This window comes from Ixodes scapularis, unplaced genomic scaffold, assembly GCF_016920785.2.
Source record: "Ixodes scapularis isolate PalLabHiFi unplaced genomic scaffold, ASM1692078v2 PGA_scaffold6__148_contigs__length_123643588, whole genome shotgun sequence".
NCBI lineage: Eukaryota > Metazoa > Arthropoda > Arachnida > Ixodida > Ixodidae > Ixodes > Ixodes scapularis.
Genome location: NW_024609881.1, coordinates 97,957,025 through 97,980,741, shown reverse-complemented (window position 1 = coordinate 97,980,741; position 23,717 = coordinate 97,957,025). Strand labels below are relative to the sequence as shown.

Here is a 23,717-nt window from a genome sequence, read left to right as displayed (position 1 = left end):
TAGGTGCTGTATTGTACTGCTGAGCCCACTGGTCAAACTAGTGTTATGGTGTTTGCAAGCTGCCCTTTCTTGCTTGGTCTCTGTGAAAAATGGCAGTAAGGTACTGCCCCAGGTGTCCGTACTTTTTTTAACAATTCACGAAAGTGGTGAATCATATTGGGATCGTGCATGGCGGTGATGCTAACTTCACAATCTTCTGTGGAATCGGTGGGTGCACAAGTAGCTACACGAAGTTTGCATCATACAGATCCCATCTCTACCGGTGCCACAGGGACGTCCTGCTTGACACTGGAAGCAACCTAAGCACCAAAACGAGGGATGGAGACGCTCAAGACCTCGGAGACAACGGCGCTAACGCCGACGCTGAAGCAACTGCGGAGCCAGAAGAAGCGTCCTCCGAAGAAAAAGACTTCGTGGATTTCTTGGCAGAAGCCAGAACAGCGATCTGGAACTTCTTCTTTAACATCACTGAGAACCACAAGCTGGCTCACACAGTGGCAGAGAAAGTCTTCAGCGACCTGCAAATCGTCTTTGAGCATGTCATGAGGGGCTTCGCTGATGAGATCGCAGCCAAGGTTGATCTGTCAGCCCTGCCTCCTGATGTGCTCTCACTTCTCAGGTGTTCATTCGTGCCAGAGCTTTTCGAAGGCATTCAAAGCAAGCATCTCCGTGAACAATATGTCAAGGCACATACTCCATATGTTGAGCCTAGGACATGTGATCTTGGCTCCGAAGGGGACAGGTACCACTATGTGCCAATTCCAAGGCTTCTTGCAAAGCTGTGTGAAAATCCTGACATTGCTGCCCGACTCATCACGCCGCAAGCAAGCCATGGTGAACCCGAGGTTTACCGAAGCTTCTCAGATGGGCTCCTTTTCCAAGACTTATGAGTCTTATCCCAGATGGGGCCCAGTACACAATTTTCATTTTGTTGTACAGTGATGAAGTGGAGATTTGTAATCCCCTGGGACCGAAGCGTGGCATGCACAAGCTACTTGCTGTGTACTTCACGTTGCTGAACCTACATCCAAGACACAGGTCGCAGCTACGGTTCATATACCTAGTGCTCCTGGTGAAGTACGACGACGTACAGAAGTATGGTTTGGACAACGTCCTGAGCCCCTTGATCAGTGACCTCAATGAACTGCAAGCATACGGACTTAAGTTCATGAGCAAAGAAGCAGCACAAAATGCACTGGTCTTTGTATTCTGTGTATGTGGTGACAACTTGTCTATGAATCGCCTTGGGGGCTTCTCATGTTGCTTTAGTCGGGGCAGGGTGTGCCGGTTTTGTATGGCATTATCTGAAACATTGTCAGTGATAACAACAGAGGATTTCTGTACCCTGCGGTCGGCTCAGGCACACGAGCAACATCTGAAAGCTGTGGCTGTGAACCCAAAGTTAAATAGAAAACTGTATGGTGTGAACGACCGCTCCCCAATGCTGGAGCTGCCATACTTTGACGTGACGCGACAGTTACCCCCCGACCTCATGCACGACATTCTAGAAGGAGGCTTCGAGTCCGTTCTTCGCCCAATACTGAAGGCGTTAGTTGAGGGAGGGGTGCTGTCGTACAGCGACATGGACCGCATCGCTTCCTTTGCATATGGGTGGAACGACAAGAAAAACAAACCCATCGCAATGAACAGAAGCTTTCTAACAAGCAAAGCAAACTTGAAGGAAATTGCATCAGAGAAGTGGTGCCTTCTGCGACTCCTGGGTTTGATTCTTGCCGAGCTGATTCCAGAAGGTGACGCGGACTGGGAATTGTTCCTCCAGTTTCGGGAAATTGTTGACATCAGCTTTGCTTCTGTCGTGCCCAGCGGGTACCTTCCTTGCTTGGAGACAACTGTGCAAGCGTTTCTTGTGGAGTTTGCGCAGCGGTATGGAAGCACAGCCATCATTCCCAAGCTTCATTACCTCATTCATTATGCCAGAATGATTCGTGAGGTTGGACCACTACAGCAGTTTTGGTCTATGAGGTTTGAAGCCAAACATCAATATTTTAAAACCCTCGCCTCACGGATCAAGAACTTCCGAAACATAACTCTGACCTTGTCCAAACGACATCAGCTAATGCAAAGTCACCAGCTCAAGGAGCTGTCATTAGATGCTCAGCTCATGGCCCCATCTGGCAAGCCTGTTGACCAGAGTGCTCTGCCACCTTCTGTTCAAGACGTGCTGCCACTGAATGCACGCCAGGTGTCGCATGCAGCAATCGACCACCGCGAGTACCGGTGCGGTGATATCCTTGTGAAGGCTGCACAGGACGTTGAACCAGAGTTCTGTGGAGTTCAAGCCCTGTATGTTGCATCAGGCAAACTGTTCATTTTGGTTGAGTTGTTAACCAATGAAGGCTTCGACAGGCACAAGTTTTGCCACCGTGTGGGCAAGTCAGGGCACCTAAAACTTGTGGACGCTGATGATGATCAGACGCTCCACTGTGCTCTAGATCTGTATAATGGTAGTGAGGTTGTTGTCAAATGGGAAGTGCTTTAAGCTTTTGTATGCTGCTGTTGTGGTCAACCTGTTTCAAACATGTGGCAGTAGAAATAAACATGAAGTGTGGTCCACACATGGTATCTACAAGAGTTTGTTGGCTGATTGTTATCTGCACGACAACTTGGTGCATCTAAAGCACAAGCTCACTTTGGAACCCAGAAATCTGGGTTTTACTTGCACCCATTATGTTCAATTTGGATCATTATACCAGCACGCAGTTTTGCCATCGCTACTGTGTGATGAATGTTAAACACCTGCAGCAGTCGTCTTGCATTAGCTAAATTGCTCATCTCTACGGTGAGACAGTGCCGCCATACAAAGGCAGACTAATCGCACACTATCAATATCCAACAAGTAGAGTACTGCGTTTTCATATAAATCTGATAAAACCTTTGCAACATCCGCTGGTAAAAATATTGTGAACTCTGATATATGTATGGTTCTTCGTTTTCGGGTAAAACCCAATATTACTTAATTTTTTCACCCTAAACAGGTGTTATGAGAATTGGGTCAAACCCGATTTCTTCCCAAAAGTCGGTCTTTACAGCAACTAAATTTATAAAAAATTGTGAAGAAACTATATCTCTTTCGTATCTGTTTTTCCAGTCATTCATTTGATGGTTACAAACACCTTGGATTGGTGTCATCTTGGCATAGATTCACTTCGAAATGGGCCAGAAGGTGGAAAGGTACTGTGTGCTCAACCACCTTGGCTATATCGTAGACATTTGTTGACTTTTTTTCATGTGAATAACAAATTTTGTATATTTTCCCATTGCTTAATAAGGCCCGAAAAAACCCGATGCTTCCCCGATTATGAGTCTGAAAAATAGCACCCTATTTTATACCCTGATTTCTGAAAAATATAAAACCCCAAAAACGACAAACCCTAGATGCCTGAAAAACCTTGAATTTTGGAACTGCAAGTTGTAAAAGCCAAACTGTTCTTTATTATTTTCTGGAATTGTCAATCAACTTTCGCAATGAATGTCTCTTTCTCTGTTTGTACTTTTCTCTGTACGCGTCACAAAAATGTCCTTCGGCTTCTTGTGAGAAGGGTGAAGCCGTCTTGAAGATGCACTGAAAAGGTTTCTGAGATTGTCTCTTCTTGGTGATAACTCCTTCTACAGGCTCTAAGCATTCTAAAAACCCAAAAAATATGTGTAAGTGACGCTTTTTTTCCTACTAAAATGTAATTTACGGGACACGCCCCTCTTGAGCAGAACTTTCCGCTCTGGAAGAGTGGCACGTAATCCAGCCTAGCTCGAGATCAGGGCGACAACAGTGCTCGTCAGTTGTCCGTAAGCCGCTGTTGCATTAGCAGACGATGCAGCGTCATCTGCTATTGGAACGGTGGCTTACGGTTGGCTGACGAGCCCTGTTGTTACCCTGACGTCGAGCTCGGCTGGATTATGCGCCAGCCTTCCCGAGCGAAACGTTTGCTCAAGAAGGGCTTGTCCCAATCGTAAATCACATTTTAGTAGGGAAATAAGTGTCGAATCACCATAATTTCTGGACTTTTAGGATGCTTAGAGCCCGTAGAAGTTAACACCAAGAACAGACAATCTCGGAACTCCCTTTAGTGCGCCTTTGCATTGCTCTCAATGCCTTCAAGTGCGAATTTGGCGTCAGTGAGCTGAATTTTTGGGGAAATTCAGTGGACAAGCATGGCATTCATCCTCTCGAAGACAAGGTCAAAGTCATCAGGGACATCCTTCAGCCGCAAACAACGAGGAAACTCCGCGAGTTCCTTTGGCTGATCAGTTTATACAGGAAATTTATTTCCCACTGTGCAGCGATCATCCATGCAACTCAACAAACTTTTTATTGGCAATCCCAAGAATTTTACAGCAATCTAGTGGAATGAATCAGATATCCAACCTTTTCAAGCAATAAAGGAAGTGCTCGCTAAGGCACTGCTGCTGTCCCATCCCAAAACCAACGCACCGATTTCCCTTGTGACAGATATGCCTTTGATGGAGTGGTAGGAGCGGTCCTCCAACAGTTCACTGCTCCGACTGGCAACCGATTTAATCTTTTTCGAAACAAATGACTCCAACCGAAATGTGTTGCAGTATGTTTGGGCATAAACTGTTGGCTAGATATCTCGGCGTGAAACACTTCCACCATTTTCTTGAAGGACGTCAGTTTGCCGTCATGACAGACCATAAACCCCTCACTTACGCCTTAATATCCAACAGCTCATCGTACACCGCAAGGGACGTTCGTCAGATGGCATACATATAAGAATACCCCAGCGACATCAGATTCATTAGGGGAGAGAAGTTAGAGAACAACAATGTCGCCGACGCACTATCAAGAATAGCAGTCAACCAGTGCAACACGGGCCGATTGCCCATCAACTTCAAGGGCCTTGCTGCCGCACAGAACGACGATCAGGAGCCTCAACAGCTTTGCTCTACTTCCACGTCATTGGTCCTGGACGAAATCAATCTCCCTGAATCTGAAGAAACACTTGTCTATGACATCTGTACTGGTCATCCTCGGCCCTACGTAGCGACACGCTTTCGACAAGGTGCTTTTTAACGCCCTCGACTCGCTCTCGCACCCCGGGATACGCAAGTCGCAGCGTCTTGTGTCATCTCGATTCGTGTGGCCAATGGTGAACACAGATATTAGGAACTTTGCAAGGACATGCTCACAATGTCAACGGGCTAAAGTCCACCGCTACGCTGTAACTCCTGTAGGATGTTCAAACTTCCGGATGCGAGGTTCAACAATGTCCACTTGGACATTGTAGGACGTACTACCGTCACACGACCATCGCTACTTACTTACGTGCGTTGACCGGTTTTCCAGGTGGCCAGAAGCAATGGCTACAAAAAACATCCCCGCAGAAACCGTGGCTCACACGTTCATCACAATATGGGTCAGCCATTTCGGAGTACCATGAACCACAACAACAGACACACAGTTTGAAAGCGCTCTGTTTCAAAAACTGTCTTCCATACGAACCACATCAGGATGACAGCCTACCATACATCCCCAAATGGCCTAGTGGAACGATTCCATAGACAACTGAAAGCCGCGATTCGGGCACACGACTTAACAGGACCATGGACCAAAATTCTTCCACTGGTACTGTTAGGCGCCCGGACCGCAGTCAAAGTCGACCTTCAGTGCAGCTCAGCTGAATTAGTATATGCCACGACCCTTCAACTTCCCGGAGAATTTTTTCACACCGAAAACAAACAGCAGTGTATGGACACAGATAATTACGCTGACCGACTACGCTTGACTCTGAAGAACATCCAACCAACCCCACCAGGAAAACAGTCGTGCAAAGTTTTCGTCAGCCCTGACTTACAACACCGCAACCATGTATTTGTGTGCAACGACAGAGTGAAGCATATCCTCTCCAGCGTCCTTATGATTGACCATATTCCGTTACTGAATGTCACGACAAGACCATGACTTTGTCTAGGAACGGTCGGTAAGAAGTCGTCTCGCCCGACCGACTTAAACCAGCTCATCTGGCTAACAACAATCTAGAACCTTCCGAGAACTTCATCGCCACCACACCAGTAACACCAGTAAAATCACTCATCTCATCGAGCTCACCTCACTAAGGGGGGGAATCCTGTAGCGGCTCTCAGCAACGCGTGGAAAAGGAAGTCGATGGACACCGGCCGGCTTCCACGATGTTAGCACCCGACATCGTGTCAAGCGACTCCGCTTTATTTTGCCTTTGTAAATATGTAAAATGTAAATAAATTAGTTCAAAGTGGACAAGCCCCTTTCAGGGTGAATGTCGTATTTTAAAGGAAAGGAGAAAAGGTCAAAGAGGTCAAATTAGCTGTGCGAGTTTATACAGCGTAAGGTTGGTCAGCCTTTTTATCCTGGCAACACTGGTTCATCCTGTAGAAAATTAGGCCAGTGCGGTACGACTGCTCGTAGACTGGGGTCATGTGTCAGGCTCACGAACGCATGGTTTGATGCTCATCCAGATTGAAACGATCAGGGTCACAGTGGCGATGAAACATATTTCAATAAAAAGTTGTCCATGAAACATGTTGACAAAATATGTGTCGACGTGAATATAACGGCTGATCTCAAAGAAGCATACTTCATAGAAAGCAAAGCGAAGTCTCACCCTTGCATTCAAAGAAGTGACGTGACTTAAACTTGACTCGACCTTAGCTTGCTGCCATTTTCTACTTGACGCTAGCGGGCTTCTGAAATCCTTCAGAAGCCTTCTGAAATTCTGAAAACCTAAGACAGCTCTTCAAGTCCTGAAATCCTTTAGGACTTGAAGACCTGTCTTGAGGCAAACTTAGTTTGATTATAGTTCTCAACAAGACAGCTCTTCAAGTTCAGGAGGATTTCAGAAAAAAGCTAGCATCAAGTAAAATATGGCAGCAATTCAAGTTCGAGTCAAGTTCAGGTCAAGTCTAGATTTATGAATACAGGGGTCAGTTTAGAAAAACGCTGTCTGAAGATGGCGGAAAGGGCTTCCAGACGGACCGCACTTTGGTCACCGTCCTCTGTCCCTCCAGGACAATAAATACCCTCTCTAGCTTGAGCGTGCGCCATGAAGGGTTTACTGCCAATTAAGGCTATTAAATCAAAAGAAGATGATACAGGATGCTAATGGCCCCAATTTTTTTTTAGCGAAGTTAAGAGAGGGAACTAGTACAGCAATCGCTAAAACGAGCATCAGTAAACTGGACTGGGACCGGACATTTCATCGAACGTCGTTTCGTCAAACGCCGTTTCATTGAAGCCGTTTCATCGAATTCCGTTTTATCGAACGCCGTTTCGTCGAACACCGTTTCATCGAAGCCGTTTCATCGAACGCCGTTTTATCAAATGCCGTCTTATCGAACGCCAGGGTGGCATTCCTGCTTCCTGAAGCTGGTCGGAGGTACCCATCCAGGGTTCTGGAAGTTTTTGACTTGTATCGTCGCAGAACATCAATTGACGGAAGACAAGCTGGAGGCGATGCTGTGTACCCAAGAGCCTCCTCGCCAGAAGAAGGCCATAGCGGCAAGAAATGAGAAGGCCCGCCTTTTTTATGTGAACGGACGGAGCATGGGGGGGCGGGGGGGGGGGGGCTGTGGGGGACTTTCAGAGAGCAATTGCTCATCACTGGAAACGGTGAATGGCTGTCGCACGAACGCATGAACCCCCAAAAGTTTTCAAATAAAATTTGAAGTGACGTACTTACTTTTGACTTCATCGAGTCTTAGAACTAAAAGAACAATGTTTCGTTGTAGTTTCATAAATGGCACCTCAGCTTTAGCTAATGCAAGCTTTGGGCAGTAAAAAAGTATCAATAGAAAGAAATGAGAGGCTAGGAGGCTCACATGGCTAAAGTTGTTGCGCCTGCGCAAAACCTAAGTCGCCTTCTGGCCTCCATGAGTTGGAGTGAGCTCTTACCGGGAGTGCGACTTTTTATTTATTTGTTACAATAGCCTCAAGGCCCATCGGGTAATACACAGGGGGTGAACAGATAAGCACAATGTGCGAAACAAACATAAAAATCGGTACAGATATCCTCATGGGTTACTTGCATCAAAATAAATTGCAATAGCTACAAGTTTGGACATTAAAAAACCTGACGATGAAATGGGTGAATGACAAGAAAATGCACTTGGTCCGTGCATAAAAGAGCTTCTTTCACACTTCATATATAAAAGACATTCGATGAAACTGCCGTTAGCGATTCGATGAAACGGCTTTCGATGAAACAGCGTTCGATGAAACGTCCATTTTTTCGATGAAACGCCGTTCTATGAAATGTCCGGGAACCAAACTGGACGCCTCCAGATTTAAACGCCGCTTCGCGGCGTCCGACTATTTGCTAAAGTGTCATTCAGTGAAACGTGGGCGTTCGCTCAAACGTCATTCGATCAACTGAGTGCCTCCCGACTAGGCCAATGTTTGCCTAGCTGCCACAGTCATTAATCCAGTAAGCCTTGGGCCAGGCTTATGAAACAAAATAGCAAGCTTTTGTCTCATGAGCTTTTCAACATGGATGGAACCAATGGAACTAACAATGGCACCCAGTGTCAAGGGCCGGGTTACCACGATTTAAGAACCTCATTGCTTTTGATGGGTGAAAAGTGTGTGCAAACACTCCCGGCTACATTATGCGTGGGATCTAGCCCACACAGTTTCTGAGAAACTTCCAGAGTGGCTCAACATGAAGCAATGGGTGCTCACCAACAGCATTGACTTTAACTAGAATGCAAGGTCTCAAAGACAAGCTCGATGCCAATCTCAATCAATGTTAAACACCGTGTTTCACGTATGTTTTAATTTCGTCACACTTCAACTCGAGGTCTCATTCATAGGCCAAGTGGACCTTTTCTGCATAAAGACAACAAACAGTGGCGGCTACACGAACTACGGGTGGAAGATTGCAGAGAGCAACCGCAATTGACTAGCATTCCAGCGATCCAATTTTTGCCTTCGGTGAGAGCAAGAGCCTCGCTTCTTGACCGATGGTTGCCTGGACATGCACTATCGACCGCTGGGGCGATTGTGATCTATCTATTTTATGAGGCTACGATCAGGCAATATCCTGGTGAGGTTTCATGTTTACAAACGACAAAAGATGCCTTGCAGCTTGTTCGAGTGCTCAATTGTCTGCCAGTGGATGTCAATTTCTACAAAAGCAAAAGAAGTCATAATTAGCAGATTAAACTCAAGCTTGCGATCACTTGGTTCATGAAATAGCAGACATTGACAAAATCTTGTCTTTGATCTCGCTGCTTGCTTTTGCAGCAGATAATATACCTTCTTTTTGTTTTATTTTCTTCTCCAATTTATGAATTTCATAGTAGACAAATCTCCATTCATTGCTTCCATTAGGAGTAGGCTTGTCTACTAATGATGTTCTCACTTGCAAAGGGGAAGTCAGCCATCTCAATTGCTCTCACTAGTGATGAAAATCAGACCACTTGTTTCCTCCAATCCTTCGTGTGTAATTCAAGCATTCAAGCATCTGCTGCCTGTTACTATGTCGAAAGTTGCATGTACAGAACTTTTCCTGGAAAAGGTCAGTTTTGTCTGACTTGTATTTCTTCCTTCAAATCGTGAACTTGTAACCACTGACAACGAAATGGAGGGATTGACTGCTGAAGCTGCTGTTGAGCAGCCTTATCCTATATAGGCTGTGCATCAAGAAACATCCAACCAACTTGTACTCCTAGTCATATCTGGAGTTTGGGATTGATTCTTCACATAGTGAACTGTATGACAGCATCGTTACATGAAGAATGGTATAATAAAACGCCAAGCTTTTATGCTGCAAAGCATTTGGCAAAAAACCCCATCAGAACAGGGTCTGTAAGTTCGTGTACAAGCCCATATATTTCAGGTACTGCATAATCTAGACTTCAACGAGACTGTTTGCGCCAAGAAGACCATTCTAGCTGACTGAAATCTAGGCCTGCGTCATCCTCAATGACACAGGCCTAGATTTCAGACGTGTCATCCTCAATGACACAAGGAAGTCGATGACATCCTTGTGCGCTTTTTTATTGACAAAGGAGCTGTGGTGCCAACTATAAAAAATAATACCTTAAAAATGCTTAGAAGAGGCACGGTGAGTCAACGCTGCTTTAAGACCCCAGATTTTTTTAGATCGTGACTTGCGACCTGCAATGGCAAGTATGCCAGACCAGCTGACTCAACAGACGAGGTCAATGTGGACGTGACGAAGATGGTGGCAGGAGTGTCATGCCAAAACCAAGAGCTCCTCAAACACCTTGCATTGTCGCAGTCGAATCGACCAGCATCATCGGTCATCTCCATATGGGCGGCTCCTGATCCGTCAGTGGTGGTTCTGAACCGTGGTGGAGGGAGAAAACTTGGCAAACAAGTAAAGTACCGAGTTCATCCAGATCGCCAAGCTAGCGACGTGGGACGGCGAAGAAAAGATCACCGTGACCAAGGTTTCCTAATGGGGGGCTTGACAGCTCCGAGATGTAGACCAGATGGGATTTCACGAAGATTGCATGTTTTTCAGAAGCATATAGCCAACCTGCTTTCTCATTGCTTTTGTACAACATGCCTTGGGGCCCAGCAGAAGTTTACAGCATGGCCATGCTCTAGGCATAGTGACGGCAGAAGTGGGAGGCGGAGGGGCGCAACAGGGGGCACCGAGCCCACCCCTGCCCCATTTCCTTCTATTGCTTTCTAGAATTGTGAAAATTGGGGGGGGGGGGGGCAGGAACCCCCTTGTTTTAACGTCACTGTCTAGGTATCCGTCAGTTTTACAACGTAATAGCTTAGCGAAAATATTTCTAGTATCTTTGTCAGAGTATATTTGTAGCTGCCTTGGATGGAGAACTATGAGGATGGGCTCAAGCAGTATATTTACATAAGTGTGCTATGGTAAACAAATGGTCTACTTGTTTTTATAAGTTAATTATATTTTCATGTATGTCCAACATTCGAATTATATTGTGATGGCCCCTGCTTCTTTTGCACCTTTGGGAAACACTTGCTAAATAAGCAGCAGGAAGACAATGCTTACTCTACCTCTGTGAACGACCAGTCTGCTGGTCGTTCACAGAGGTAGAGTAAGTGATGAACAGACAGAGTAATGCTTTTGTCTGTTCGTCACAGAGGAGGGACAGAAGCATTATAAACTTATAATACCAAGCTTCATTTCTATCTTTCAGAGATAAGGCATGTTGAGAACAGCGATGGGCACCTACGCACACTACTATGAGTGCTTAAAGTCTTCCGTGAGAGTTGAGGGGCGTTTCAACAGAGAGGTGCACCCCCCTTTGTCTCTCTAGTGTACTATAGGAAACCTGCAATGCAGTTTGGCGCTACACGTTGCACCACTAGTGGCTGCAAAATAAAGAAACTGGGTAGGCCAGGCCTGTGCAGGTCACGGGGGCTGCGGGCGGGCGCATCCAGAAACCACGTGTGAACGATGCATTTCGGATCGGCGTGAGCTTTTTTTGGAACCGTTTTTCGTAAATGTAAGTCCCAACTTCACGTCTCTACGACCTCATCGAGTTCCTGTAACATATCGCCTACTCCTAGAGTTCCTCCAAAAAATAAACGTTGCTACTGCTGCGTGAAAGATGGCCACAGTCGCGAAGGTGACTCAAGCGTCAAACTTCACCGCTTCCCTGGCTTCTTTCTGAGATCTTGGGAAGCGACACAGCAACAGAACTGGATTACTGCAGTGCGCCACATCAAGTAAGTGAATTTTACAGATATTGTTGGCGGGGAAGCGAATGAAATTATATGTGCAGGCTCGGAAAGTGGTCCGATGAACTCGTTTTGCAGACTACTCGGCAAAATAACATATTTATACAAGTTGTATTATGAGTCGCTTTGACAGCCACATAGGGAAATACGATAGGAACAATCGGGCCGATTGTCGCTTCGCTGTGACGTCGAAAATCGGGCAATGAGGTCTTCAAGAGAAAGGCCCGTCGACCTATTCCGGCACTCCTAATGCCGTTCGGCATGTGTGGTCGCAACCAAAACCTTCCAAACCTGCGAGTTTTCAAATAGCGGGTTTTCGTAGCACAAAGTTTTGCTTGTTTCAGCAACCAAATTTAATGCTGAGTCTAGTAACAAGTGTAACGGCGTGCAGAAAGCAGGCTGGTAATGTTCTTGTTTAGAAAAAGCTTGTGCGAAGCGTAAATATCCTTCCACATACACTTTGTTCCCGATTCTGAAGGTTTCCAGCTGTACGTAGAAGTAAAAAGCGAGCAACTGGTTTTTACTTCTACGTTCAGCTGGAAACCTTCAGAATCATGTCATACCAACCGGCTCAGCTCCAGGCAGTCACGAATACACTTTGTTGCCTGTCGCCTTTTTACACCAGGCTTTGCAATGTGCATACGGTTATGTAGCATGCAGACTTCCAAATTTTATTCTAGTGTATGTGGGCGTCGGGAGGAGAGGACGGCCGAGCGAGGTGCGAGTGGGGCCAGCCGGCGAGGAAAGAGGAAGAGCGTGCTGCACGAGGCTGGGGCCAGGCAGGAACGATAGAGCCGTTCTGACTGGTGCGGCCCATGGCTATTCCCGGGAGCATTCCGCCAGCCAAGTCCGGATCAGGACTGGCGGAAGCGGCGAGCCCTGGCCATGTTGGCCTGGGCTATGACGATCCCGGAGTGGTTTCGCAGCGAGACTCTGACTGTGATAGCCTGGAACAGCTAGCCTACGCAACACTGGCGTGGGAAGGACGATTCTCAGGACTGGACACGGGCTCTGACTGTGAGCCCTGAACGACGGGCAACAACTAGGGTTGGCGGGTCTGGACTGCCGGCTCTCGAAGACGGGCAACTGGGATGTACAATAAACCTGTTCGCTGCCTTCTCGTTGTATGTGTCACTTCCTGGGAGACGAGCGAAGCACAGACCGATCGGGCGGCCACAAGTAGTGAAGACAATTCAAACTGATGTCCAAATGACGACTCTAGACACTTAGAAAACTTGTTGCAAGCATTTGTTTTATACGAGTTTCGCATATACTCTTGTCAAAATCAGTGGGGGCCCCCGAGACCCCTTGACCCCCCAGCCTGAAGCACTGATTACTACATGAAATTACCAACAATACAGATCTTGCCACATCATTCCCTTGCAATGATAGAAGCATACACCAACTCACTTCACTGAGATAAAAGCGGAAAACCTAGGACGCAGCATCTACATGACTACAGTTCACATGCAAATAGCTCGAACTCGAGCATACACATGGACTAGTAAAAGAAAATATATACCCGACGTCTTGCAGGACCCCCAAAAAGCACAATTGCAAGGTAAAGAAACAAGTGTATATATTTATTCCGTAATGGATGCCGCTGGCGTGACGGCGCAACATCACCGCCGCAGGTGGATGGGTTTTGACGTGCTGCATGGTGTACCACCGGTACAACCGCGACATGCGGCCAACAACAGACGCAAAGAATATAAACTTACATCGTGGTGCGCCACATTACCGACGGCGCCTTTCACAGCGGTTCGCCGCAGCGGCCGCAGGCCCAGGGAGAGAAACGATGGCCGCTGAAGCGGGATCGGCATCGGCGCCGTGCGGGTTGGTGCGAGATTGCCGGTCATGGTCGACATCTCGACAAGCGGAGCGGCAGAGGCGTGAAACTCGAGATAAGGCAAACGGCTGACTTGGGTTAGCTCGGTTGCAATGTCTGCATCAAAATGGCACAGAAGCACACATGTCGGCGTTCAACGTTTGATGCGAGGTGCACGATATATCTCCTTAGTGAGCTTCGAGTCATCAATGTTCTCACAGTTGTGCAAGCTGTATCGATGGCAAGGAGAAAAGACACCGAGCGCGGTTACGCAAAGGCCGTTCGCGCACTTCACAGCTTCGAGCACAAACATTTGTCGCGTCAGTTGCATTTCAGCGTCTCGCTTCGAGGGATCAGATCCGTGCGAGCACTCAATATGCCTTGAGGATCTTCGGATGCGGATGCTCCTCGGTCCGAGGAAGACTAATTGCTGCTTTTGCTCGCGATCACCTCTCAGTTAGTCTCGGCCGACCACAGTTAGTCCGCGGGTTTTGCACACGGTACCTAGCTCGGACCAGAAGATCCCTTCGGGGTGCAAATGCGAGTTCAGGGGTTCATATGCTGCCGTTAGTCTTAAGGGGCCATCTTTTTTCTTAGAGTGTAGTCTTAACTTCACGTAAATCAGCTCGGATGTCCCTATCAAACGAGTCTTTCAACGTTCTTACTTCTTTCTTTAAGTCCTCTTTTAACTCAGTGAACATTTTGGTGAGATCCTTTGCCATATCGTAGGTACAAAACAAAAACAGAACAAAACAGCACAATACACTATACACTATGGCAGCAGCGACAGAAGAAATGAAAAAAAACAAGACAAAAGAAAAATCAAGACTTTCTATAATAAACGCGGGAGGCTGAGCAGGCGCTAGTGTCTATAGGACTTCCAGTTGCAAATTGAAGCAGACAGGAAGCGGTCTACTTTACCAGTCTTGCTGTGGATTCTTATGGGAAAACGTACGCGATATTTTTCTCTTCGCCGGGAAATAATACAAATCAGCGTAGTCTCTTTACTCGCAACGGGTACTACTTAGCTTTATTCACAGTATAAAAGTTTAATTTATTTAGTCTATGTTTTTTTTAATTACTGAACGATGTTTAAGTTAGCGAAAATTGAGGCCCAGGTCTGTGTTGTACAGCGTGATATGTCAACACAAGCTATCGAATCAAGCAAAAAAACGTTAAAGTCGTTTACAATTCTCTGTAACGCCAAAATTGGAGCGCAGCTCTTGAGGAGGAGGAGGGTACGGAGGGAACGGTATGCGCCTCCTCCTTTCCCGCTAAATTTAGCTGGAATATTGGCAATTTTAGATGCGCGGACGTCACGTGTGACGTCACACGTCATGTGACGTGACACGTCACGTGTTCCCATAATGACGTCACACGTGGCGTCATGAGGGTAACGTTTTGCCATTACCCTCGTGACCTTCAAGGGGGTTACCCTCACGAGGGTAACCCTCACGGGGGTTACCCTTACGAGGGTAACCCTCACGAGGGTAAACTCCGTAAGGGTTACTCCGTGAGGATAACCCTCGTGAGGGTTATCCCTCGTGGGTGTGCCGGCGACAGTAGTGACGACGTGGTCAGGGCTAGCTGCTGTCGTTATGCGCGAAATTTAATCAAGAACGATAATTTAACAGTTAATCAATAAAATCACGAACCATTCCACTCTGAGGGTGGATGACCAGCGAAGTTGTTAGGCATACGACACTGATGTGACACAGAATTTTGAGCAAAGTTACGGATACATTTATGCACGACCGTCATCGGTGGTGTTTGCCGCCCGCCGCCGCCGCCGCTGACATTCTCGTTACCGTTCACGCCGTTGCTCATCGTAGGTGCGTTGCTCTTCGGGAGTCCGGACTATACGCGGCCTTCTTCATTACGTAGAATGAAGTGAAATTGGAAATAGAGAACAGCAACTTGTCTTTCTGGTTCTTTATATATACATTCGCGTGGACGACTATCGCCTCCCCGAGGAGCCAGAGCAAACTAGACACGCGCGACGGGATCGCCACCCGGCGGAAAGTAGGCACGCGAGACGGGACCACCACCCCGGGATAGTGTAAGTAAACAAGACACGGAGCGCTTGGAACGACGACAAAGAGAGGGCGCTGCGATTTTTTTTTTTGTTGACGCACATGAAAAATCAACGGAACAATATCCACATACAGCTTTGCTGTAATATTTCAGTTACACAGTCATGAAGTCAACTTAGCATGACGATTATCCCCTCGCCTAATGCCCCTGATAATTACATGGTGAAGACGGCACTCGCCTAACCCTCACCCTTTGCTTTAATATGTTCAAATTAAAATTAAGCTCCCTGTGTTTGTATATACAACATGTATAGGGTTAGGTAAATAACACTGAGTGTAATGGCTAACGCGGTCTATGCAAAATATTTATATTATGCAGGGTGTATTTTTCTAAGGATTTGGAGATCTAATTCTAAAAAGACGTGAAATCTGGCGGTGTGCAGGTGAGTTATATGGCCAGGGGGACATAATATATGTAGATAATTGTCATGATAAGTCTGTTAATTAAATAAAATTGTTGATTAACTTCCTTAATATTGAAGATAAATATGGGGTTCCAATCAAAAACTTGCTGAGCGTCATGGAAAACGAGTAAATAAATAATTAAGCTAGGTTTGGGGCGAGTGGGAACCCCGGTGTTACGCTAAAGTTACCACTTGTGACACACACGCGCACGCGAAAACGCGCCGCTAGAGTGACGCGTTTTCCCGTCTCCTGTCAATCACACGCGTGCTCGAACCACCAGTAATTATAGCAACAGCCTACTCTATATACTCACAAAGCCTGGCAGTTCGACGACGGAGCCATGGAGTGCCCGGTTGCAGATTTGGAGCGCGGAGATCTGGTAGCACAGAGAATTTCTCGGGGAACCTGGACAGCAGCGCAAAGTTTTTGCAGCGGCGAGGACCCGAAACATGGTTTTGAAACCCGACGAGAAAAGAAGCGGAAGCACAAGGAGCGCGAGGAGCACGAGCGGGTGTTCCATCGCTCGGGAGATGCGTGTTTCGGCGTCTCGCCACAGCGGGGCGCTCATCACGTGGCTCTGCTCTCGTCCGTTGCCTGCCGCTCTACCTTTTCAATTTCGGAGGCCGCGTCTCGTGGCGATCTGCCAGGCTTTGTCAGTATAGAGGAGGATATGCCTTAGCGCAACAAAGAGCTTCCCGCAGCTCCCCAAATCTTTCTAAAATATACTTTGTTCGTGCTTCTCGACGGCGCTCAGGAAATTTTTAGCTGCAACAATATTGATGTATTAAGTAATCAAAAAATGAAAGCCGTTTACAACTCCCTGTAACGCCGAATTAGAGCGCAGCTCATGAGGAGGAGGAGGGAAGGGTACTGGGGGGTGGGTCAAGTGACCTCGGGGGGCGGGGGTCACGTGACCTTGTGGGAGTCACGTGACCTTGGGGCGTCACGTGACGTCGGGGGGGTCACGTGACCTGGGGCCACGTGACGATACCGATGACGTCATCAGAAGCGTCACTGATGACGCCATCAGTGATGATGATGACGATGCGGGTGCCGGTGACGTCATCTGTGACGTCACTGATGACGTCATCAGTGATGATTACGATGACGATGCGGATGCCGGTGACGTCATCAGTGACGTCACTGATGACGTCATCAGTGGCTATGACGTCAACGGGGGTCACGTGACCTCGGGGGGTATCCCCAGGTCACGTGACCCCAGGGGGGGTCACTTGACCTGGGTAACCATCGTGACCCTCGTGAGGGTAACCCTAGTAACCCTTGTGAGGGCAACTCTCGTGACCCTCGTGAGGGTAACTCTCGTGACCCTCGTGAGGGTAACTCTCGTGACCCTCGTCAGGGTAACTCTCGTGACCCTCGTGAGGGTAACTCTCATAACCCTCGTGACCCTCGTGAGGGTAACCCTCGTGAGGGTAACTCTCATAACCCTCGTGACCCTCGTGAGGGTAACCCTCGTGAAGGTTACCCTCGTAACCCTCAAAAGGGTTACCTTCACGAGGGTTACCCTCACGAGGGTTACTAACCCTCGTAACCCTCGTGAGGGTTACAAGGGTAAGTAACCCTCGTGAGGCTAACCTTCGTGAAGGTAACCCTTTTGAGGGTAACTAACCCTCGTAACCCTCGTGAGGGTTACGAGGGTAAGTAACCCTCGTGGCCCTCGTGATCCTCGTGAGGGTAACCCTCATGAGTAACCCTCGTAACCCTCGTAACCCTCACGAGGGTTACGAGGGTTGCGGTTACGCCGACGCCGACGCCGACGGCGACGGCGACGCCAACGGCGACGGCGACGCCAACGGCGACGGCGACGCCGACGCCGCTCAAGCCGGGAACGGGCCCCTAAGAGCTGCGCTCTAAAAGTTAATTAACAAATCTCAGTCGATTATTCGGCTTCGCGGCGTCATTATACCTTCTATATTAGGTCATCGTGTCCGAATATCTCACCTGTACAGACCGCATTAGAATATCATTCGCGGATTTTGTTTTAAACTAATCTGAGAAGACTAAAAAAACCTGCAGATGGCGACATTTATAATATGTTATATTTTTTGTTGTTTTTGTAATCACACATATTACGGCTTTTTTTTTTCTTCTTTCTTGCTTTCACCTCACGCAATGCATCGTCAGATGTTCTAGAAAGTGAGTTATTTAAAAGAAATCAAGTTAAAGTTGCAGCGAAGCAATTTATGTATGTTCAAGAGTCACCATCCCTGGTGTTTTTGAGCCGTCAGCTCCTGTACCTGTAATATAAAAAAGAATGAAAAAAAGAACACAACAGTGGTTGCCTTTACTATGGCATAGTCACATTCGCATTCAATCATGAAAGCTTGCTCGACAGTCGAGTCTTGATTCAGAGAACATCACGTCGCGGCTCCTGTCACTTTCTCAAAAGTTAGGTACATCCGATCGGCAACTTCATCCTGACTACATGTCAGAGCACTCACGTCTTAGTGAAAGCAGAAGTAGGATTGTTCCCGCATCGACTTTACTTACGCTGACAGCCATCTGCCACCCAAGGTTTGTACTCCTTCATTTTTATGGCTTCCTTTTCTCCCAAAGACAACCTGAAAGATACGGGAATACGAACAAAATCGTGTAGGTGTTCAATCTTTATTCCTCTTCAGTGTCATCCGCTCCATGTTTTACGATGCTTAAAAAAATTCTTCCCGTGTTTCTAATTTTTTTTTTCTTTGGGGGGGTTCGTACGTTTATATTTTTTATCGTGGATAATATTGTTTTGCTTCTTCCCTTGCGCAAGAAACGTCCGCGTGCCAGTCTATAAGTACATTCGCTTAGAGAGCTTTCGTGTTTTATTGTTGTTTGTTGCTTTTTTCCCCCTTCTGTTGTAGGCCTCGTTGGCACCATATTAATCCTTTCCTGTCTGTCACCCGCTTTGCGTTTCCTCGACGCATGTCGCCGACGACAATTTTCTCCCCGACAACTTCCATTTACGAGGCTCGCAAAAGTAAAGACGTGATTTTGAAAAGTTATAGGCGACCGTCTTTTTCTTATATATATATGTATTTTTTTTATACGTTCCTCAAAACCTGCCCGTTGCTATGGCAGGTTTTGTAGTATATTTCTGACGTTATTTTTCAATTTGCTTCTTTGGGCAACCTGAATCTTGGTGGCAGAATAAGACGCGTCATTCCATGTGTCATCTGTTTTTTTTTTTTTAATTCTAACGTTCGTTTTTTTTTTTTCTTTTCCTTTTATGAATTCTAGCTCTCCTCGAGGCATCTATTCCTCGAACTTTTCTGATTTTTCTCTTGGATCGAAACCCGATGTGACTTCTGAACATCATGGCGAAACGTTGCAAAGCCCGATCCATTCGACGCTAAAAGCCACCTGGGTTTTAGCGCTGACACCCTTAGCGTGCTGTCACACTCTAATAAAATATGACCGCTAGATCTGGTGTTTAATTTATTTTTCTGCTTGGTTAAAGCTTGTATGGAGGCAACAGTTTAAATTTTAAGCTACATCCAGGTATATAAATCTAATAAGGTGATTCACAGTTTGAGAAACACGGAGCACGGACTTCTATCATCAAGCTTCTTGCTTCGTGATTTGTTTTTTTGGCATTTTTATCAGCATTGGTTGACGAACGACGATAAGATTTCGTCAATATCTGCACAAGCTTTACTACGGTCTTTTGCAACACAAAAGCTTCACCAAAGGGTCCGCCTGTCCGTTCCCAGAGCACTCGACAGCTCGCTCATGCTTGAAGATTCGTGCCCACAGAAACAAAATTAATCGATACACCGAAGAAAGTCAGGCAAAAACAAGAAGAAGCACGCAACCGATGACACGTCTTAAACAGATGTTTTACGAGCACATTTTATGGAAGGTATTCATGTGTCTTGTTTTCCGGGTACAGGGAGTTTCCGAGAGAAAAGAACCGTGTTTCTCAGCCCAAGTGAATGAACGATCTATCGTAGAATGCTCAAGCTCCTTGAAAAGCGTGACGCTAGCGGTTGATAGAACGCGAAATTTTGACACCATAAAGTTACCTCGACGAAAGAGCACGACGAAAAAGAAAATTTCTGCATGAGCCCGGGTACATTTAAGCCAAATATTGTCAATATGAGAAATTACATGGTGGGCGCCAGTGACATATAATTACCTAAAAAGAGAACAGCTTCGCAGCAAGAAAGAAAACAATATCTTCTTGCTTGCTGACAGGTGTTTTCCACTGTTGTAACTCCCACAAGCATCCACAATGTTGAGCTCTGTATTGACGATATTAGGCTTAGGCGGACGTCAGGTCGCAGAGAAATTTTATTTTCTTCAATTCCGTTTTTTATTCGGGTAACGTCATGTTCTCAAACTTTTGAGCTCTATCCCCTTTGCTAGCTTCACACTCTGGCGGAGTTTCGACATTATGCTATGCATATAATTTATTTAACCGGGCAGAGATGCACGGTTGTCGCTCCTCGGGAACTCCAAAATCTACACTTTCTTCATTTATTTTCTCTCTCTCTCTTTCTTTTTCTGTCTTTTTTTATAACCTACGAGAACGAAACTTCATGCAATGTCGAAATATTTTTCTGTGCATTCGCTCTAACTGTTGGCGACGTGAGCATTAAAAAAGCGTCTTTGTGGTAGGACTTCTACGATTGGCCAAACACTTACCACGATGCCTCTAATAAAATTACTTCTGCTTTCGTCGACGGAAATGAAATTAACTGCAAACTGCCAACCCTGGCGGTGCTGGATTAAGAAATCGATTACATCGAAGCTTTTGCTGATCTTTTACTCAACACCATCGAACTTACACTTAACGCTTAGTGACAACACGTACTATCAAAACACTTGTGGTCTTCGAACAAAAGCTGACACGTGTATGTCAAATGTAGTGTTATGCGATTTAACGTAATTCGTTTCGCTGGAACTTCACTTGACTGGAACATTTATATCGAATTTTGTTTCCCTCCCTCCTATACAGTTTACCGTCGCAACAGAAACTATGATGATGATAATAATAATAATAATAATAATAATAATAATAATAATAATAATAATAATAATAATGTTTATTTACACCTGTAGTTTTTGTTTTTTTTACATTTACGTTTGAATGTTTACATATAAGCGGTCTCCTTGTGTTCCCATTGTGTCTGAGGTATTTTCGTACTATTGCAAACATATCATGGATCGAGAGGAGAGGGAAAAATGCATTTTTGTTGTCGCTTTTTGCTCTGTTAACAAACCCATTGTGTTCTCCTAGGTGTACCCAACTTTCTGCGAAGTGCAATGTAAAATATATGGTTGTATAAGGCAAACAACATAGACAATTTTTTTTTTTTTAGCTTTGACTGTATTTGGATGGCGTGTGACATGTTATTTAATCTGTCCTTTTATTTCGCGGTAAGGTGCAATGTTTACATAAAACTAAGTTTGCAACATGTGGTATCAAAATTGAGATGTGTTTATTTTACGCTTGTTCTTTTTCTGTTTGATTTGTTTTTCTTGTATGGACTGCCTGTTCTCACACACAAGCACGCAAGTGCTTTCGTGAGGCAGTAATTAATGTACGTGAATTATTTTGTGCTAATAAAACTATTATTATTATTATTATTAGTTCACTTCATAGTGAGGCGGGTCTGTCAAAGTCAGAAGAAGGGCTTGTTGGACAAAATCCTGCAGTTCGCAATAGAAAAGCATCCCCACACACGTAAAGTTCCAAGGTCAACATGCACCACAATATAAACGAGGATGGTTACACAAACACATGCACATACACAGCACAGTCAAAGAGTTGCACTATTACATCGGAGCACTTGCATCAGTTTTGTTAGTGAGTCTGCTGCGTAAACATCGTCCAGTAGGCTGTTAAGTATATCCAAAGAACAGATCCATACTCAAGTTTGGATCTACTGTTTGGAATTTGTTGTCAAAATAAGGATCTATGCTTTCGTACGTCAAACATTTGGGGTGGTGTTTTAATTTGCAGTCAATCAGTTAGTTATTTCGTATCGCAGACCTCTCCTTGAAATTTGTTCAGAATATGTTTGGATTCAATCGCTGTCACATGGTGAATTCAACTACTTGACTGGAAATTATAATTTTTCTCTTATTTTTTATCCGTATCTTTATTGACCACTTTGATGCGCTCTAAAAAGAAATTGACCTTTCAAAGTTTCAGATTAAACATTTATGGGTATTCTAACCTTCCCGGTGTTGACTGGTCATCAAGATTTTTTTAACTGTCAAAATGCTCAGACAAAAATAAAATTATCTCATCGATTGAATTTTATGCGTTTTAATAGTTTGAATCAATTCAACACTTAAGAGAAGAGTGCTAGAAACGTTGTCGATCTTTTCATTTCCAATTTTTTCATTAATGGTCTAGCGCTAGCAGATGTTCATATGGTAAAAACTGATATGTACGCCCGCCTTTTATCGTTACTGTCCGCGGTTTGTTGAAACATACAGCTTGTTATATATAAGCTTGTGTATTACTCGTTTAGAAACGGTGTTTATTTCGGCCTCTATACGTTTTGTCAAGATTATGACACGTCACCCCTTCTAAATAGGCTACCGTGGACTCGGCGGCGGAATCCGTTACTGCAATAGTAAAGCAAAAAATCGACCGATTTATTCAATAGCGAGCATCCAAACCCGGAATGCATCCTTCATGGTATTCTAAAGATTTTATAAACTATATGCACGAAGAAGTGCTCTGTCACAAACTTTATTAACGAAGGGTATCACAAGTGTGAAACACTAGGTACAGTATGTATCGTGCTCTTGTGAAAACGTTGCTTAAACGTCATGAGCGTGTGCATTTAGAAGCAGTGGACGATAGCTTGTTTTAAGAACCAGATAAGTTTTGGAAATTCGCTAGAGAGAATACAAAAGATAGTGTACCGGGTATCTGCTTAGGAACTCATTCCGAATAGTTTTCTAACCCGAAGGATGTAGCGAACTTGCTTTCAGGACACTTTAGTGGTTGTTAAAAAATATGAAGATATCAAATTTGGTTATTACTACGTCACCCCTTACATATTTACATTTAACAGAGTCACTTTTAGCGAAATCATGGAGGCCTTTAAAAAAGTTAAAGCCGAAATTCACATCGCGGAAAAATTCGATTCCTAACTTTATTGTCAAGGGTCCCTTTCACCCACCCAAGCACTAATTTAATATTTGATTGTCTAAGTGTGTATTTCCATCTGTGTGAAAGAGTCTATTATTTTTCCTATTTATAAGGTGGGAGCTGCTTCTAATTTTGGTAACTACCACTCTATATTCTTGTCTTCTTCTTTATCTAAAGAACACAAGTTTATTAAGAGACGTTCAGTTGAGACCAATCTCTGTACCCTTCTTGATTATTTGGTACCTTACGTTTGTAATCGTGGTCAAGCTGATGCTTTTTTATTTTGACCTTTCGAAAGCATTCGATAAGGTGAATCATACCTAGCTATTACTTAACTTGTCACGGATCGAGTTTAGTTGTATTTTCACAAGGTAGTTTGAAAGCTATCTGACCGATCGTCGCTGTGTTGTGCGTACTGTAAATTCTTTATCTGACTCTTTTTGCACGTTGTCTAGAGTAGCTCCCGGCTCTAATTGAAAACCACTACTCCTTTTGGTTTTTATCAGTAATTTAGCCATTCGTGCCGTCAATTCAGGGGTGTTGTTATTCGCTGATATCAAATTTCTTATGAGT

General features: G+C 45.3%; 1 protein-coding gene across 1 annotated transcript; it reads left to right on the top strand.

The window, feature by feature from the left end:
* The first annotated feature begins 89 nt into the window (after positions 1-89).
* On the top strand, positions 90-2,500 carry LOC115319211. Its single transcript, XM_040221295.1, has 3 exons — positions 90-100; positions 248-742; positions 883-2,500. The coding sequence occupies exons 1-3, from the start codon at positions 90-92 to the stop codon at positions 2,498-2,500; spliced, it is 2,124 nt and encodes a 707-aa protein (XP_040077229.1).
* Positions 2,501-23,717: the final 21,217 nt, after the last annotated feature.

What these genes read in the sequence shown, in the direction of transcription:
- LOC115319211 (XM_040221295.1), top strand. An exon ending in CTTGGCTCCGAAGGGGACAG is followed by an intron (nt 743 to 882) that starts GTACCACTATGT and finishes TCCTTTTCCAAG; the next exon opens with ACTTATGAGTCTTATCCCAG.